The 19,222-nt window shown below is 47.3% G+C and overlaps 1 protein-coding gene across 1 annotated transcript in view; it reads left to right on the top strand.

The window, feature by feature from the left end:
• LOC147890762 (protein GAMETE EXPRESSED 2-like) overlaps positions 1–19,222 on the top strand; it is a 334,794-nt gene that overhangs the window by 7,038 nt on the left and 308,534 nt on the right. Inside the window, exons 2-6 of the mRNA XM_087389820.1 lie at positions 7,232–7,564; positions 7,760–8,086; positions 8,192–8,521; positions 8,638–8,976; positions 9,113–9,451. Coding sequence (XP_087245946.1) covers positions 7,232–7,564; positions 7,760–8,086; positions 8,192–8,521; positions 8,638–8,976; positions 9,113–9,451 — 1,668 coding nt within the window. The remainder of the gene's footprint in view (positions 1–7,231; positions 7,565–7,759; positions 8,087–8,191; positions 8,522–8,637; positions 8,977–9,112; positions 9,452–19,222) is intronic.

A 19,222-nucleotide genomic window follows, 5' to 3' on the forward strand; every position in this document is an offset into this window, starting at 1 on the left:
GGAACCACTCCTGACTCTCCACCTCTACCAAGCGCCCAGTCGCTAACATAGAAACGGTTCAACCGCTCCATAAGTCTGCCTCCCTCCCTCCTGTAACCCCAAGAGAAGTCCAGACTCCCTGTCCATCTGCAAAAGGAAGGCTCCCTCCAGCTGTCCCGACCTCCCACTGCAAACAGGAAGGAGTCCCAATCTGCTTGCTCCGCCTAAGCTATACTGAGGAACTCTGGGCCCCGTCCCTGCTGATCCTCTAAGGTCTCAAGGTTATTGAAGTCCCCTCCTACAATCCAAGAATCCATCTCTGGCAATAAGTCTGTCAAAGAGCTCTAAAAAGCGGCTCTCCGTCTGAGGTCGGTCGGGGCATAGATATTGAGGATGCCGATACGGGATCCCTCAATATTCAAGCCCACCCAAAGCGCTCGTCCTGGGATCAGGGTGCCAAAACCACACACATGCTGAACTAGAGAAGTGTCGATGGAGGTACAGACGCCCCCGCTCCTCCCCTGCTCGCCAATTGAAGGTTCCCAGTAGGTGTGGGAGCGTCTTGTGAGGACCTTCCCAGAATTACTGGTTTGAGAAGCTGAAAGCTTGTGTTCCTGCAATAGGAGCACATCTACCCTTCCCACCAAGGCTGGCTGGAGCTCCTGTCTGAGCACCATCTTCCTGGGGCCGCGGGTTCCTGATGAGTGGAACCCGTTGACGTTCCAAGAGATAATGCGTATACTCATGAAGAGGGGAGATGGGCCACAAACAGTTGTCTGCTTGCGGTCGATGTCGAGGCGGTCGGAGGATGTCCAGTGTGCAGACGAAGGCGCTTCTGTGAGGGTTTCAAAGGAGAGGCCGGATCATCGGACCCATCCTCTAAAACCTTCAACAGAGGAGAGAGGCCCTTCGTCCCATGGTGGTAAGCTCTCTCTAACCAACTCGATGCCTCTTCCAGGGAAATACTGTAGAATCCCGCTACCTCTGAGGTCCTCCACGGGCGGAGTCCTTCCGCGTAGACCCACTCCAAAGGCGGCCGAATAATGACCAAAAGGCGGAATCGTTTGGTGCTGTGGCGCCATCTCAGATGAACGTCACCCTCCTTCCACTGCTGCTGAAGAAGCTCCGCTGCTCTGCTACCGATCCAGTCCTGCACCTGTTCCTGGGACTGATCTCGAATCATCTCCCAAACATTTTCATTCGTCCATTGCTCATTCCCGTCACTGGTGATAGTGAAGGAATAGCTAGGACCATCGTGGGGAGCAAGGACGGACACTTTACCCTCCGCCCCCTTTCGGAGGAAGAAGATGCTGATGTCTAGGCATGCAGGGAAGGAGCCAATGCCCGCTGCATCCAAATAATCCCAAGGTCCTGCTCGGTAAAACTCCAAAGGTAGAGCTCTAGGAGCAGCCCTTGGGTGTGGGGACGAGGATGAGGAGTCTGAACCAGAGAGAGGGGTGCTGGTTGTCGAACAAGCTGGAGTGGTGCTGGCCATCTGCGGGGAAGGGTCTCTCCCCTCCGTCGGGCCAGGAGGGATAGGTGCAGGGGAGGTCTGTGCGGGCTTCGGGGCCGTAGGTGGCGCAGGCGGAGAGGGGGGTTCCCTCGGGATCATGCTCGAGGGAGAGAGGGGAGCAGAAACCACCGGTGCTGGGGGGGATCCTGGAGGGGGTGGAGGTAGGGGGACCGAGGAGGAGGGGGGAGGGGAGGGAGGGCAGGGTGAAGGATGAGGGGGAGGCTGGCTGATCTTCTCCTTCCCTTTCTCCTTCCCCTTACTGGGCTGCTGCTGATTGATGACCACAGGGGGGGGCGAGAGAGGGGAGCAGAAACCACCGGTGCTGGGGGGGATCTTGGAGGGGGTGGAGGTAGGGGCACCGAGGAGGAGGGGGGAGGGGAGGGAGGGCGGAGTGAAGGATGAGGGGGAGGCTGGCTGATCTTCTCCTTCCCTTTCTCCTTCCCCTTACCGGGCTGCTACTGATTGATGACCATAGGGGGGGGGGCTTTTGCTGTAGATGGGAAGGCTTTTTTGGTCCTGCTTTTTTTCGTTTTCTTTTGACCTCAGTCCAGCCTTTCCCTTTGGGAGGGGGTGTCGATGCCTGGCGGGGGGGATCTTGAGTTGCCTGGATGGGGGCCTTCTGAGTTTCTGTCCTCATGAAGCGAGGGCAAGAGCGCACCTGGTGCTCGAAGCCGTGGCATCTCAGACACTGATCTGGGCGACCAGTGACCATAATGCGCTGCGTCACCACACCTGTGTCCGTCTCAATCTCGAACTCCGAGGGGATACTCTGCGGATCTAAGACTGCCACATTGACACGTGGCACCCCTTGGGCTGCCGCCGCATCAACGAAGGTGTCTTGCATGAGCCAGCCAAAGTGCGCCCCTTGGTCCTTGATGATCGAGCGAAGCTCAGTTGCGAGGCCTGGGAAAATGAGGGTAACTGGATGGTGAGGAATGTGGAAGCGGGCATCGAAGTCCGCTACACTGAAACCCCTATACCATGGGACCATAAGGATGATCTTCCCACCCACAGAAGTAGGGGATCGTCTGACCATATCGCTCGCAGCCTGTGCTGAGGAGAGCTTGACCCAGAAGATACCACGTCCCATGAGTGCAACCTCCCCAATGTGGCTGTCCTCAAGGTAGAGGGTGGACTGCAACCAGTCCTTGATGTCTGCTCGTGAAGGGGCATAGCCAATGACTCTCCCATAAACGGATGTTTGGGAGAAGTCCGTGGCGGCTTGCTTCACCGAGGAGACCTGATGCTCTGTTAGTGTTACGCGGTAGGCTGATGGAGGGGGGGGTCCGTCTAGGCCACCGGTTCCGGGCTCTTGGCCGCCATACCGCACCGACAAACTGCGAACGCTCCAAAGGTGGGGGAATGAGAAGGAAACGGCAGAGACGAAGGAGGGGGGGAGTGGTACGGAGGCGGGGGAGGAAAGAGGGAGGGATGGAGAGGTACGGGGAAGCGGGGGGGGAGAGGTGGTGGAGAGGGAGCGGGTGGCGGAGGGGGAAGAAAGGAGAGAGGGGGGGGCAGCGCAGCGCAGCGCAGGGCGGGGAAGAGGAGGAGGGAAAGGGAGGGGGTGTGGCAGCGCAGCACGAGAGGGGGTGGGGAGGAGAGGCGAGGAAGGAGGGGGAGGGGGGGGCAGCGTTGCACCGCAGCGGGGGGGAGGAGGGGGCGTGGTAGCGCAACGCGAGGGGGGGGAGGCGGGGAGAGGACGGAGAGCGGAGAGGGGAGGAGCAGAGCCGGGGGGGCGGCGGGCGGAGAGGGGGACGGAGGGGCGTGGCGGGAGGCGACGGCGAAGGAGGAGGGGGAGGGGAGGGGGGGCCTCGCAGCGCGAGGGGGGGGTAGACGGGAACGGGGGAGGGGGGGGCGTTCGCAGGAGCGATAGATGGCAGATCTGGGCTATTCACATGATAGACCAACCTAAAGACTTTAGAAAATTCCAAAGCCTTCGTTGGGCATCCAGTTCATGTCTGATGAAGGCAGTAATTATAATTTTACTGATGCTTCTCTTGTGCAGAGGCTATGCATCCCTATGGTTGCCAATAGCTACTGCTACGTTGTCAAACCTTGCACATGGTGCTTGAGAATCTTGGGAAAAGATGGTTCCAAGTTTTCCCGTGGAGATCGAAAACTACTATGAGGACGCATCCTTCCATGTTATGAGACACATTTACTCGTGATGGAGTGGTTCTTCAGTAAGATCCCGAGCAAAAATATTGATGTTTTTGCTCGGAAGGGCGTGGTTCTTTTGTAAGATTCCTCTCGTAAATATTGACTATTTGAATTATGTGATTCACTTCCTATATAATGGAAATCTTTTGGCTCTTCATGGATATTTTCATATGCCTAAGGTGAAAATGGCATCACATTGTGATTTAAATTTATGTATGCAAAATGATTTTATGTTTGTTATACTTTGAACTCGTTGCATTTATTGCCATCAGGTGACTGTGACATTTTCTGGTGTGTGGAGGAATCTGAAATGATTTGTAATAATAATGTTTTGCCATATTTGGATAAACACTCATACAAAGCCTTTCTCGCATTCTATAATGATGAAAATATGTTTGCTATCTGTTTCAGTGCTGAGTGAGCAGTGTGCGGGTGGATTATCTGTTGCTCGGTATATCTATGATAAGAATTAGCCAACGGAAGCTTATACTCAAGTCACCAAGGTGATTAGCTCGATAAGTCAGAGTACTTGGAGTGAAGCTTCACTCAGGGCTCAACTAATTTGAGAGATTATGTCTGAGTATTCATCCAGATGTGTTTTAAAAGGAGCTTACGGTGGTCTACCTCCTAAGAGGACCATTGACCATAATATTGAACTCGTACCTTGTGTGTAGCCTGTGTTCAAGCAGCTGTAAAGGATACTTCAATTGAGGAGGATGTAATTGCACGGCCACTTCAAGATACCTTCAGCTGGGACAATTTGTGACCCAATAAGTCACCATGGGATGCACTCGTGCTTTTGGACAATTTGCGACCCAATAAGTCACCATGGGATGCACTAGTGCTTTTGGTTAAGAAGAAAGACACGTGCATGTGTTTATGCATTGACTATAAAGGTCTGAAGAAATTGACCATCAAGAACAAATCTTTGTTACCAATCGGCTCTGGAAACTAAGTACACGAAATTGATTTGAGAATAGGTTATCACCAGATAAGGCATTTGAGAAAGATGTCTATAAGACTTCCTTTTGTATGTGATTCGGCCATTATGAGTTCTTAGTGCTTTCTTTGGACTCACAAATGCATCAGCACTTTCCAGAAGATGATGATTGATCTCTTTGTCCATATCTAGGAAAATTTTGTTTGTATCTTTTAGAACATGGACTGTCGGGGTGTTCCGGAGTGTGCACTGTGAACAGGGATTTGGCTAGTGTGTTAGTGTGAAAGAGGATTTTGGGTTTGTGACTTGTGTGAGCTTGAAGGGTCATTTGACATTTTGGATTTTGACTTGATTTGTGTGTGACATCATCTATTATGTCAGTGAGATTCTCATCATTGATATCATCAATGATGTGTGTGTGGAAGATTGCCTATAAAATGATGCACCTCTTCTATTTCGCAATAATCATTCAACTTCAAGTATTGTGCCTCGGCTTTGTCATCATCTTTCTAACTCCCTATCTCTCAATGTAACTTTGACATGGTACCAGAGCTAGGAAACTAGCCTGAGCTGCTGTAGCTTCTCTCTTTGAGCTCAGATCTGCCTGCTTCCATTCAGCCATGGAGTTTTTCTTTCTTGCTGCTGTTTAACCTGCTGCTCGACAGCATCTATGTCTGCACCCGCCATGTTTAGAGATTGCTGGCTGACATTCATCTACAATAAATCTTCACGTTTTAGAGCTGTGTTTCTGTCCTCAACATGGTCGACCTGCAGCACTTGCCGCCGCCATACAGCATGATCATGCCTTCTTTTTTACTGGTTGTCAATCTTCTATCATGGCTGACTATTGCCCAGCTGCAGTTGCTTAGTTTAAGAGCTGAATCCTTTTGTGGGGGCCCATTTTTCGTGGCAGTATTGCACGATTTTTACACGACTTCAAATTGCTCGTCATCGTGATGCTAATGTTCTATGTATTGCTGGTTTACGGGATTGATTTGACCAGCATAAATCTGAGTATTTTCTCTCTGAGGTGCATATGGAATTTCTGATGGTTGGTCTTTTTCTTTTTCTCTTCTTAATCATCGACAAATGCACTAGCATTGATTAGATGCTTTGATTCTCTTGCCGTGATGGCTCTATCTATGTCTTCCTTTCCATGAATACCTTGGAGTTCTATGTATTGCTGGTTTACGGGATTGACTTGACCAGCATAAATCTGAGTATTTCCTCTCTGAGGTGCATATGGAATTTCTGATGGTTGGTCTTTTTCTTTTCTCTTCTTAATCATCGACAAATGCACTAGCATTGATTAGGTGCTTTAATTTTCTTGCCGTGATGGCTCTATCTGTGTCTTCCTTTCCATGAATACCTTGGGGAGATTCTTAGGGACCGGGTTCCCAACCTGGCAGACAGCTTATGTTGATGGGAGAAGGCCTTTGTGAGTTGGTTTTTGGAGACCAGGAAACCTCTGACTACATTTCCACAGAGTTCAAAGCCTATAAGCAATGCAATCAGTGGGTGATTTTGCTATTATTTGCCGAGGGGTATCTGACTCACGTATACATCACAGTGATTTCAAATTGTCAGCTCACCAAGTCTGGAGCAAGCTTGCAGGAATTTTCTGTAACAAGATTAGGCATGTGCATGTCTGTAAGCAGAGGAAGGAACAGCATCCAGAGTGCATAACTCAACTAACTGACGTCGAATTGAAAAAGCCAAGGAGGAGCTATTCATATCATAGAATACCTGAGGCCTCGTATAGACAGCCTAGAAACTAAGCCCTAGGTGATGAAGAAAGCGGAGGGGAGCAAAGAAAAGTCCCACAATTTTCTCTCCAAAAAGTGTGGCCTATCTGCAATCCAAACGGCAATGCTGAATGGACTACTCAGCATATAGGCAACGTGAGCAATAAGAGGGATCCCCAAATTTGGACCTGCACTGATTTAGTGCGATTCGTCCATGAATAGAAAGCCAAAAGAAGAGAGTGAATTTTTCATTCCTGAGAGACATCCAGATCCTTTTTCCTAAAAATCTGTAGGTCTCCTCCCACTGAGAGGCTTTAGAAGGTTTCTGTTTTTAACATTGAGCTGAAACCTCCTGATTACTAACAACGTAGTGGAAGAGTGGGAGGCTCTTCCATGATTTCCTGAATCAATCCACTCCAATCTCTAGGATCCGGCTGCAATACTTTATAAGGACACCCCCATAAAGCCAAATCCTTCATGAGCCCAGGGGGATGTCCTTTGGATGGGGGCCCTGAAGGGAAAAAACACTACTCCTCCACGTGCCTCACAATCCTGACTGGCTGAAAACAGGCATCCATGATAATATCCTCATCAATGGACCTGGATAACCTGCCCCCAAAGGGCACAAAAAAGACCAAGGCATCCCCATCTATATCTCTTCGAGGACCAATAACCTGAAGTGGGATGCCTATCCTCGAAAAATTCCCCATCCATCTAACGCAGCCATGCCATCTCTCATTTGTAAGGTCCCTCTTGCCTAGTAATGAGGCACCTCTTATATAATGACCTTAGGTGCATTTATGACCTTTTGTCAGTTATTATAGACTTACAACGACCTAAGAGCGAAGGGAGCATGAGTGTGTTTCAAAATTGATCTTTGATTTATTATGACAGGTTCCGTGTCTTTGCGCCACAGCACTGGTAATTGGATAGATGAAATCAATGTTTACAAGGCAGGATCCAAAGCAAAATTCTTTGTGCAACTTATGGATTCATATAAGAATGATATATTTGAAAGGGTATCTGGGAGAAACAAACTTATCGGCAGTATTACAACAGTAGGGGAGAAGATTCATGCTATTTATAATGGTACATTTGTTGAACATCAAAGGGGTCTCCAAACTTTTGAGTACACACTGAAAAAAGCTGGTCAATACCTTTTGCATGTTGCTGATCAGGAAGGGAATGGGATACTCCATTCCCCTTTTAAGTTTAACGTAACTGCAGGTATGCTGCTTATTAGTAAGGTTGAGCATTTCTCAATTGATTAATCTACAAGACTTTCTGTATTGGAACACAGATGCATGACCATGATGCAGAACCTTACCTACTGCTGAAGAATGGGATCTCTGATTCACGTTTCATGTGGTGTGTATTTCTCAAATGAGTTATGGTTTCTGAAAGTTAAAATTCTCTTCTTAGGTGACCTCTCTATACCAAGCTGCACAGCTAGTTGGGTTGATGGAAACAACAGCTTTCGGGCAGGGGAAGAAGCTTCGCTATTAGTTTTAATGATGGATGCCAACAACAACACTTTAAGTCTTAAAAATGGAGGGTCAGAGTTTTTTGAGTTCTCTGTTAATGCAGTAGGTGCAGAGATAAGCAACATATCAGTAACCTCACAGGCTGGTTCAGGGTATGAAATGATTCAGTTTATTACTTTATCAGCAGGGCGATTTGCACTGCAAGTAGGCAATGAGAATGGCACACATGTGGCAGGCTCTCCATTTGTCTACTCTGTGGAGCCAGGTTGGTAGATGAAACCTTTATATTTCCTTTTATAAAACTATCTCTATTATGCTACCTAATTTCAAAAAGATGTTCGCCTTATAATTTGGCTATTTATGATATCAGGACCACTTTCTATTGCTGATTCTATTGGTGAATGGATTACTGGAAGCATTCTTCGGGCAGGGTCTTCAGCTTCCATTAAAATACTTCTCAAAGATAACTTCAACAATACCATCCCCTCACATTTTAATAGCTCCAGAACTCCCAACTTCAGTGCAGGAATATATGTGCAAGGTGGAAAAATTTCTCAAATGCAAACAAATGTGTCAGGAATATCTGGGGGATATGTAATATTGGAATTTATTCCGTACAAGGCAGGAAAGTTTAAGCTTTGGATAGGGAGTGATAATGTTGGCATTTCAAATTCACCACTTGAGTTTTCTGTGCTTCCAGGTAACAACTGAGAGCTTGTCGTTATATAACACCAAACTGATGCCATTTTGATTACAGGTAAAACAGAAATTTACAGTTTATGAGGTTTTAAACCTTTTGTTGGGTGCCTTTCTTAGGCAGCATATCTATTCCTCATTGCAGAGGTGCATGGCTAAATGGTGTCAATAAATTCAAAGCAGGAGATCAAGCTACCATTGAAATTTTCCTATTGGATGCTAATGGCAATAATATAAGCTTGGACACACATCACGCCAGCCATTTAAACTTATTTTTAAGGGTTGAAGGCATGAAGGGAGATAGCAAATACATTTCGAGTATATCTGTAGCTTCTGGGTCTCATCCTGGTTACGTAACTATCACCTTTATGGCTAGTTTGGCAGGAACTTTTGCACTGAAGGTCGGAAATGACAGTGACATTATTCAGATCTCTTCTCCATTCTTTTCAGTCATTGCAGGTGATGTTATCTTTATGACTGGGGGGTGCCTTGGTCAGAAATATTATTGTAGTTCTTTGTTATTTACAACAAGGATCAATATACCAAATAAATCAGAGTAGAGATTTATCCTCACCAAACCAGCTCGTGGGTTCAGGATCTCTTTCTGTCCATTCCTGCCTGGGTTTCTGGCAAGATGGGATCAACAGTTCTAAACCTGGGAAAGAATTGAAGCTCATGATTTTGCTTAGGGATGCTTTTGGAAATGTCATTGATTCAAATGAAAATAGATCTAGCTTTCTATTTTTCAATTCAAGGGCCATAAATAGCCATGGAGAAAAAACAAAGATACTACATGACTACAATAAACTTGCGAAGGCTTCTGGTTATGTTATCCATGTGTTCATTCCAACAACGACAGGAAAGCAGTGGTTATATGTTGGAAACAAAAGTGAATCTATTTTCAATTCACCCTTTTCTTTTGTGGTGGATGATGGTAAGAAACAATTTCCAATATACTCTCTCTCTCTCTCTCTCTTTCTCTCTCTCCACCCGCCAGCACGTACCTACATTGGTCAATCCAACTAGAACCAACTAGAAAGGAGAGACCAATCTCTCTCTCTCTCTCTCTCGGCGCTGCAGATTGGAGACGAGTAGAGAGGTTACAGATCATCATGTTCTCTCGGCTCATTAGGGCCAAGGCTACAGTTCCACACGAGATCATGCTAGCAAAGTTTGGAGCTACTCCCCTTGCATTGGATGCAGCGTTTCAGTCGGTCATGTATTTGCATAGGGTTAGGGAGTTTGGAGACTCAGCAGTAGGCAGAGCTCGGTTGCCATGGTTAGCACTTGCATCTTCTATGGAGTTGGCACGATCTGGGGCCCGATACTGCTGGTACTTCAGACTCACTAGGTGGCTCACATCTCTTGGACTAGACATGGATAGACTGCCTCCCTTCCGATACAGCATAGATGCCCCTCATCTCGAGTTGACTCACCACGAGCTTAGCCAGGTCACGAGAGCAGACTTGCTGCAGCTTCATACGTATCGCACTTGGATTTATCCCACGCAGCTTCCGACGAAGATGGCCACATATCGTGACCACTTCCTTCGGATCTCAGAGGATGGATTTGTCATTCCACCAGGCTATACAGGTATCCACATGTCCCACTCACTGAGGATTGCCCTTGGCCAGCTTAGAGTCTCTTCGCATCAGCTCGAGATAGAGGCTGGTAGGATGCGACGCATGGAGGATGGACGACGACCAGGCCGAGAGACCAGGATCTGCCCTTGTTGCACCATGGGAGAGGTGGAGTTAGAGGAGCACTTCATTTGCAGATGCCCGCTATATTATGAGCTCAGAGGTAGATTCCACTGTCTCTTCACGGATGGCTTTGGACCTCTCTCACGAGTGATGGACTATGAGGATCAGCATTGCCTAGCTCTTTATGTCAGGGAGGCCACTATGCTTCGACGAGACTACCTCAGAGACCATCAGCACAGACCGGAGCGTGATAGAGCCCAGCCTGATAGAGCTCAAGCACACGAGCTCAAGCACACGCTATACCAGACGACAGAGACCAGGAGGAGCACGAGGAGGTCAGAGCTCACACAGGACACATGCCTCCACCCTGTGGATGTACATATGAGATGGTTTGTAGACGCCGCAGGATCTTGTTACATAGGGGACGTACTCGTCACTTCATCTCCAGACGATCCAGGATGATGGCAGCTTTTTCGGAGGAGACTTACTCACGGAGATCTCGCCCCACCAGCGGCTCACCTCACCTTTGCTCAGATTTGTACTCTCATAGCAGGAGGCAGAGTCGATGGACAGGATTTCCAGTATTATTTTGGTTCTCAGACTCCGTGACACCTGGACTTGTATCTTTGCATTGGCATATTGTACTCATCCCCCCATTTTGCACCTAGGGGCGGTTTCCTTGCATCTAGTTTACTTTGTATTTAGGCTCAGATTTGACATTATGTACTTTCACTTGCATTGTATTGCGTAGCACTTAGATGATATTCGACGATGCCTCTTCTTTGTGGCACGTTGATTTTGTGCTATCTTGTATGCAGAGTTCTTGATGTCCCATGGGCCCATTTTGGCCTTTAGTGGACAATAATACACTTTCTTTCTTTCTCCACCCGCCAGCACGTACATACACAATCATGGATCGACGCGCAGAAAATTTTCAAGGGCATAATCCCATAAGCAAAATGGGATGCCAAATTCCAAGGTATATGAAGCCTTGAGTGGCAGGGACCTCATTACCTCAGATCTACTTTTGAGGAGAGGTCCTTGGAGTGGCTAGGTGGCTGAGGGTTCAGGAACCCTTAGTACACGGCTCCACCACAAAAATTTGCCACATGTTGAATGATCAACACAAGTCCCCTTTAAAAGCTCCACCTCGGGAGTTTGAGACTCCTGTTGTTGCTTGGATGGACGTTGGGCTCTATTTGCACAAACCTCCCTTTGCTGCTCCTGGTGGGCCTTAGAAGGTGGGAGGAGCTCAGTCCCGACCTTTGGGACAAGCTCACACCAAGTGGCTCATCTGTTTGCATCTGAGGCATTGGCCTAGTCGACCAGAAACCTCAGCCCGTTGTTGTTGGATCTTCCCTGCATCTAGAGTCTCAAGGAAGATCTCCTTCGATAGACTCTCTAGGCATCAACGATCACCTAGAGTCAAGGGACCCTATCATTTGCTACAACCGAGGTTGTTGAAGGTTGAGGGGACTCAAGCACGATATCAAAATATCAAAGACTCTATCTCTAGTTCCTGAATCTCTATTCCTACGTTGATACAGATCACGGGTGATGGCATTTCTTTTGTTCCACCCAGTTTAACTCTCATGGATCACAGATATTCGAATTAATTCGTTCCTTTTTTTTTTCCATGCTTATCCACGAGACCCTTATTTCCCTAGATAGTTCTCCTTGCCAAATGTCATCATTTTAGCCTCTCCACTTGGTGCACCTTTTTACCCGTCTCTTGGGGCACATTAAAAACCACATGCCCCTTGGCATTATTGCACATTTAGGTGCACCTAGGCCTTAGCACTCAGAACTACCTAGTCAATGCCATTTCACCCTCACCTAGGACCTTGGCAGTTACTTCTCTTGACCATTTCAATTACGCACATTAACTATTACAAAAGTTGGTCATCTAAGAGAAAATGCCCACCGATCTTTCCGAGGTCATGCTATCTCGGCTAGAGCATAACATTCCTTCCCTCTTCAAGCATCAGCGTCCTCGATGATGAAATCTGGGAACACTCTCCGTAACTGGTATACGGATTTCCAGGTAGCTTCCGATAGAGGATATTGCAAGGCGCAAGCCAACAAGAATCCTGGGCCGAGGAACAATGCAAATACGAAATCGGAAGATACCCACGGTGTTGGTTGCATGGCATGGTCAGCCAGCACGGTTAGCGAGCCCACCTACAAACTAGCATGCGCTGAGCTCGTTGCTGGAGCCTGGAGCCTAGCTGCACCTAAGAGCCGAGCTGAGCCGCACCTACGAATAGCTGGAGCATGGAGCCGAGCTGCCCTTAAGAGCCTACAAGCTTTGGCAGATAGAAACTTCCAAGGCGGAACTTCCAAGGCTTGAGATGTTGTGCGACTGAATTTAAAAAAAAAAACCATTTTCCATTTTGAAACTATGGAGGCAGAAGGGCAGAATTCTAGGGTTTGAATCCTAGTGAGTCTAGAGTGCAGTGTACACAACAGATGTCACATCATGCAGCACCTACTTTGATCGGTAGGATTTCGATATTAGAAGATGCTTTACAGCAGATTATGAACCAGCAGCTTCAAGTGAATGCTGGTCAGAATGAGATTAGGGAGATGGTACAAGCCTTGTCGGCTAGACCGTCTAGAATTGATAAGGGCAAAGCTCCAGCAGAGCCAGAGCCCAATATACATTCATTAGAGTGCGCAAGGGTCAAAGTGCCTAGTATCGCTAATTATAGACCGGAGAAGTATGCTGGTCGGATGACCGAGTGCAGCTCTGATGTGATCGAGGTTTGGTTACACAAGTGGGAAGAAGCCTTCGTCATTTGTGAAATTAGATCTGATCTAAAGAAAATCCGTGAGGCCACACACGTGTTTATTGAGGCAACGGATAGATGGTGGATAAAGCAACAGAAGGATCAAGTTGCTCCTACCACCTGGGAAGGGTTTAAAGCTGAATTCAAGAAACACTTTCTCCTACCTGATGAAGACTCCCGAGCTTGGGATGCTTATAGAAATCTTCGTCAGAGGAGTCTATCAGTGGCAGAGTCAGTGGCAGAGTACACTGACAAATTCAGGGAATGTGTCATGAAAATAACAGACCCTCTCCCTATGTCGGTTCAGTTAAAAGACTATATCTATGGACTGAACGACAAGATTAAAATGGAAGTTCGGGCTAAATATGTGACTACATTAGATGAATCTATTGCAGTAGCCCTGAACTATGAGGATGCCAGAGGCAGATCTGGTGGATTTGTGCAGGCAGGGACTCAGTATGAGCTAACTTGGGCAATCCCTCAGAGTCTGACCGCGTTGCGATCATTCTTGGGATTTGTCAAAGGATATTCCGGAATAGTATCGCCATTGACTGATTTGACCTCAGATAAAGTACCTTTTATTTGGGGACAGAATCAACAAGAAAGTTTTAACACCATAAAACAAGCTGTGGTCTCAGGACCGGTGTTAAAAATAGTTGATCCCCAGAAACCGTTGTTCCTAGAAACCGATGCAAGTGGCATTGCGGTAGGAGCAGTCCTCCTTCAAGAGGGAAGGCCAGTAGCCTTTGAAAGCAAGAAGCTTTCTCCCTCTCAAAGGAATTGGCGAACTCATGAATTGGAGTTGTATGCTGTTATCCATGCTTTGAAAACATGGAGGCATTATTTGTATGGTTCAGAGTTTTATGTGGATGTGGATCATGATACTCTGAAACATTTTTGTAAACAGCCTGACTTGAGGGGCCGCCAAGCTAGGTGGGCAGAGCTCATGCAGGAGTTTAATTTAACGATTCGGTACCGAAGAGGAAAAGACAATAAGGTTTTTTGATGCGTTGTCTCGCATTATCCACAACCTGAGTTTCACGGTATTAGAGAGTGCTCTAATGACCGAGATCAGAGAAACTCAAAAGGTGGACGAGTTTGTCCAGAGCTTATGGCCTAAAGCTCATGTGTTAAAACCCGGGGAAAATGAAAAGGATGACCTGGCATCCAGAAAAGGCCAAACTTATGCAAGATATACCACAAGGGATGGTATGCTAGTTAGAAATGGCAAGGTTGTAGTACCTGGTCAGAATGATCTCAGGCAGAGAGTCATTTGATAGTGCCATGATAGCCCGTGTGCGGGACATCCAGGAGTCGAGAAGACATGATCTCGTGAAGCGATATTTCTTTTGGCCAAAGATGAAAAAGCATATTCATGAATATGTGACACGGTGTCTCTCGTGTCAGGTAAGTAAGGCCGAGCGGGTGAAGCCACCCGGACTTTTACAGCCCTTGGAAATACCACTAAATAAGTGGGAGAGCATTTCCATGGACTTTATTGCAGGACTGCCTACGACGCAAGGAGGGTATGATTCTATCCTTGTGGTGGTTGATCGTCTAACCAAGATGGCTCACTTCATTCCGACTAGAGAGTCTATTAGTGCCCCGCAAGTGGCGGATTTGTTTATTAGACATATATTTCGTCTACATGGATTGCCTAGATCCATAGTGTCTGACCGAGATGTCAGATTTACCGGTCATTTTTGGACAGCGGTATTTGAGACACTAAGGACTGAGTTGGGAATGAGTAGTGGGGATCATCCTGAGACGGATGGTCAGACGGAGAGAGTCAACCAAACTTTAGAGGATATGCTGAGGGCATATGTGTCATTAAGGCAACATACGTGGGACAAGTGGTTGCCATTGTTGGAGTTTGCCTACAATGATAGAAAACATTCTTCTACCGGGTTCAGTCCGTTTGAACTGAACTATGGTTATAGACCAGCAAATCCAACTATAGTTGGAGTACCTCAGAAAGTGCCTAGTGCCGCGAACTTTGTAGTTCAGATGCGGGAGATGCTAGCACTTGCGAGAGCTAATATCCGCCAGGCTATGGATAGAGCCAAGGTGTATGCGGATGAAAATCGGTCTATAAGAGTCTGTAAGGAAGGAGAAAAAGTTTTTCTCAGAGTTCCTTCGCACTCGAAGTCGTCGACTTCAGGAGAGTGTGCTAAGTTATCACCTCGATACTGTGGGCCGTGGTTAATTCTAAAGAGAATAGGCAGTGTAGCCTATAAATTAGAATTGCCACAGGGGTGTAAGGTGCACCCGGTTTTTCATATTTCGCGCTTAAAGAAATTTTTGCATACAGGTGACTCACTAATCGAAGGTGTGGTTTTGTTTCAGGAGATAGAGGATATTGCAAGGCGCAAGCCAACAAGAATCCTGGACCGAGGAACAATGCAAATACGAAATCGGAAGATACCCACGGTGTTGGTTGCATGGCATGGTCAGCCTCTATCGGAAGCTACCTGGGAATCCGTATACCAGTTACGGAGAGTGTTCCCAGATTTCATCATCGAGGACGCTGATGCTTGAAGAGGGAAGGAATGTTATGCTCTAGCCGAGATAGCATGACCTCGGAAAGATCGGTGGGCATTTTCTCTTAGATGACCAACTTTTGTAATAGTTAATGTGCGTAATTGAAATGGTCAAGAGAAGTAACTGCCAAGGTCCTAGGTGAGGGTGAAATGGCATTGACTAGGTAGTTCTGAGTGCTAAGGCCTAGGCGCACCTAAATGTGCAATAATGCCAAGGGGCATGTGGTTTTTAACGTGCCCCAAGAGAGGGGTAAAAAGGTGCACCAAGTGGAGAGGCTAAAATGATGACATTTGGCAAGGAGAACTATCTAGGGAAATGAGGGTCTCGTGGATAAGCATGGAAAAAAAAAAGGAACGAATTAATTTGAATATCTGTGATCCATGAGAGTTAGGCTAGGTGGAACGAAAGAAATGCCATCACCCGTGATCTGTATCAACGTAGGAATAGAGATTCAGGAACTAGAGATAGAGTCTTTGATAGTAAGTTACTTCTCTTGACCATTTCAATTACGCACAGTAACTATTACAAAAGTTGGTCATCTAAGAGAAAATGCCCACCGATCTTTCCGAGGTCATGCTATCTCGGCTAGAGCATAACACAAAACATGTGCAGTGGAGGGTAGGATGGGTTGATACTTCTTCGGGAGCCCCAAGAAGTGGAGTGTCACTAGAAAGTGAGGCACGTGATGCGTCAACTCCATATCATCAACTATGAATCCATGGTATCAAAGGATGAAATAACCAAGTGTAGACCAAGGAAGATGGGACTCTGCTCCACCAAAGCCCAAAAGTGTAAGGGAAACTCAGCTGAAGAAGAAAAATTCCTCTCCGTAGACTGTGACCTCCTAAATGTGGTCACCCTCCAGGGCCAAGCTTGCTTGGATCGAATCACGAACCTAAGTTCTTGTGGGCTTGAGGCCAACAATGCGACCTACCATAGCTCTTTCATGAAGGGACAATATTGTTGTCTTGAATTGTTGCTTGTCTTCTGGGGAAAGGAAAATCCGAGTGGAAGTGGGAGTCGAGGAGCGGCCACGAGAGCCCCTTTGACCAGACTAAATAAAGGTCACCACTTGGGAATGAAAGATAAAGGAGAAAGAAAAACTAAAGGCAGCTGAAAAGTGCTGCCAAGGAAGAATATAAAAAGGGGGAAGGTTGTGACTACTCAGCACCCCACAAACAACTGAAGTAGGGAAGGCAAAAAGGCCACACAACCCTGCACTTGAGAAAAATTAGGCCTAAGGGATATCTCCGAGCCCAAACCATCAAAGGTGCCTCCAAAGACCAGGAACAAAGGACCACCCCCAGGTAGTCAAATATGCAAGGGGTTCTCGCACAGCAGCTAGCAGCAAAACTGCTGCTGTTAGCTACAACAGCATAGTAGGAAGGAGAAACACACTGCAAAGCAATGGCGGGACTGAGGGCAGCAGAGACAAAAAGAAGGGAAATGGGCAAAAAGGTGAAACAAACCAAGTAGGAGGGGCGAGATGGAAGAAAAGGGAGGAGAGGGGGGGGGGGCGTGAACTACAACAAGGGATTGTGTGGTGGACGAGCAGAGAGGAAACGGGGGAGAAGCTATGTGATGGCGGAAGCAGTCGAAGAGAGGCTAGGAGTCGAGAACTCCAGCAACAAGACTGCCGAGAGAGGTATCGGAGAGAATTTCAAGACATCATCTCAAGGCATTTGAGCATTGCTAGTTTCCTCTCCCAAGATGGCCATACCTTAGCTATGGGAGCATACATTGCAAAGGCTATGGAGACAAGACATCATTTGTTGGACCACTTGACATGCAACACGTTTTCCACACATATGTAATCGGTGATATGACCTATCATAGATGTATTGGCTTTTGTTAAGGTCCAATAGGTCATATTCGGCCTTCATGGACATTAAAACAATCATTGCCATCTTCTTGTTTCTTTCTTTCTCTCTCTTCTCAATGGGGTTTGAGCGGTGGGATGAGTAGGTTGTCTAAGTGCTTGCAACCTAGGTCAACCCTTAGAAGTGGCTGGAAAGAAAAGGAGAGAAAGAGGCTTTTTCAAGGGGCCATCAAATGAGGCCAAGGCCGGACAAAAGCTGGCTGAAGAAGGGAGAAAACAAAGGGTCAGAAAAGGGACTGCTGCTAGGCAGCCCATGGCCAGAAGAGTGCAAAAGGCCCTCAGGCTGCATCTGGGGTCAAGGGCAGTGAGGGTGAAAGCAAAGGCGGCAGTGGGGGAGGGATTCAAGGTGGAGGAAGGAGTTCAGCAGAGTGGGCAGCAGCTAGCAAGCCTCAGCCATTAGGCCCATAAGGACCTGGGTGGGCTGCAAGAGCCCCTTGTTTAGAGGACATCTGGATGAAAGACAAGGCAGCAGAAGGGAATTTAGAATGGAACGAGGGGGAGGAAGGGTGAAGTAGAGGGTGGCAAGGGGGTGGCAGCAAGGAGGAAGTTGTCTGCTAGCAGTTCATTGGAGACTGAGGAGAAGGCCACCTCGGCCCTGCTTAAACAAGGTTTATCGTGTCTGATTTTGTCTCCTTGGTGGCCAATAAAAGGCACTTTTGAAGGATAGAAGGATCCGTTGCCTCTAGCCTGCAAGCTGCACCCGCGCAAACCAGCACCTTCCCTCCCTCCCTCCCCCCCATCTGGCGATATAGAGCTAAAGCACCGACCGGCGGGATAGAGCTAAAGCAACGACCAGTGGCACTGGTCGGAGGGATACGGCTATAGCGCCAGATCAACCCTCCTGTCAAACCATAAATTTGGTAGGTGGGTTAGGTAGTTGAAACGTGTCAGTCAGCGGGATAGGGACTAAGGCGACGGGTCGGCGGGATACCAAGCTATAGCGACGGGTCGTGGGGGTAGATACTCGCAATTTCACCGACTGGTTTTTGATGATTTTAAAGTTTCTGTTCATGTTTTTTTCCTTTTTTTTTCAAAAAGATTATTTCATTAAGTATGAATGAAAGCCGTAGGAGCAAGCTCAAATGCGGGAGTACATCATGACATGCATGAAAGAAAAAACAGCTCAAAAAGAGCTAACAAAAATCCAAGGTGGTGAAGAAGACTCAGAGAAGAATGGAAATCCTCTCCAAATTCTGAAAAAAGTCTCTCTCTTGGCTGTAGCTGCTCTGGAGGATCCCTGCATGCTCGCCATCAATGTGTGTATAGTATCAGTCCATATACTGGCCAGAGACTAGGATAGGTGAACCTGTGAAGCCTCCATCACCTCCATATATCTGGCCCCCCAAATGTGCCAAGCTGCAATGCTAGCCAAAATCTCCCAAGATGTGTCTTTCGAGGCATGAGCAGCTCTGAAAGGAGTGAAAGGAACATCCTAGGGAGAGCATGACTTTACAGAGTGTCGTCGTATAATGAAGGATGAGAGTCTAAGTCCTGTTCCTCGAAAAACACTCGAGGTCCAGTAAGACATAATCATGATCCCCAAGTCATAAAGAAGGGTGCTCTATGAAATATGCAAGGAATCCTGGCAACACCCTTCCAGATCGTCCTCACCTGTCTGCACTCCCAAAGGCAATGCTGAACTGACTCAACTATTGCATGGCATCGAGGACAAGTAGGGTCAGCCCCGAACTTGGATCTCCACAGGTTCATTGCAATCCTTTCATGAATAGAAAGCCAAAAGAAGAGAGTGATCTTTCTATTCTGAGGGATTTCGAAAGCCTCCTCCAAAAGTT

This window comes from Dipteris shenzhenensis, chromosome 18 (assembly GCF_047967505.1).
Source record: "Dipteris shenzhenensis isolate YYH24624 ecotype China chromosome 18, Dip_SZ_1.0, whole genome shotgun sequence".
NCBI lineage: Eukaryota > Viridiplantae > Streptophyta > Polypodiopsida > Gleicheniales > Dipteridaceae > Dipteris > Dipteris shenzhenensis.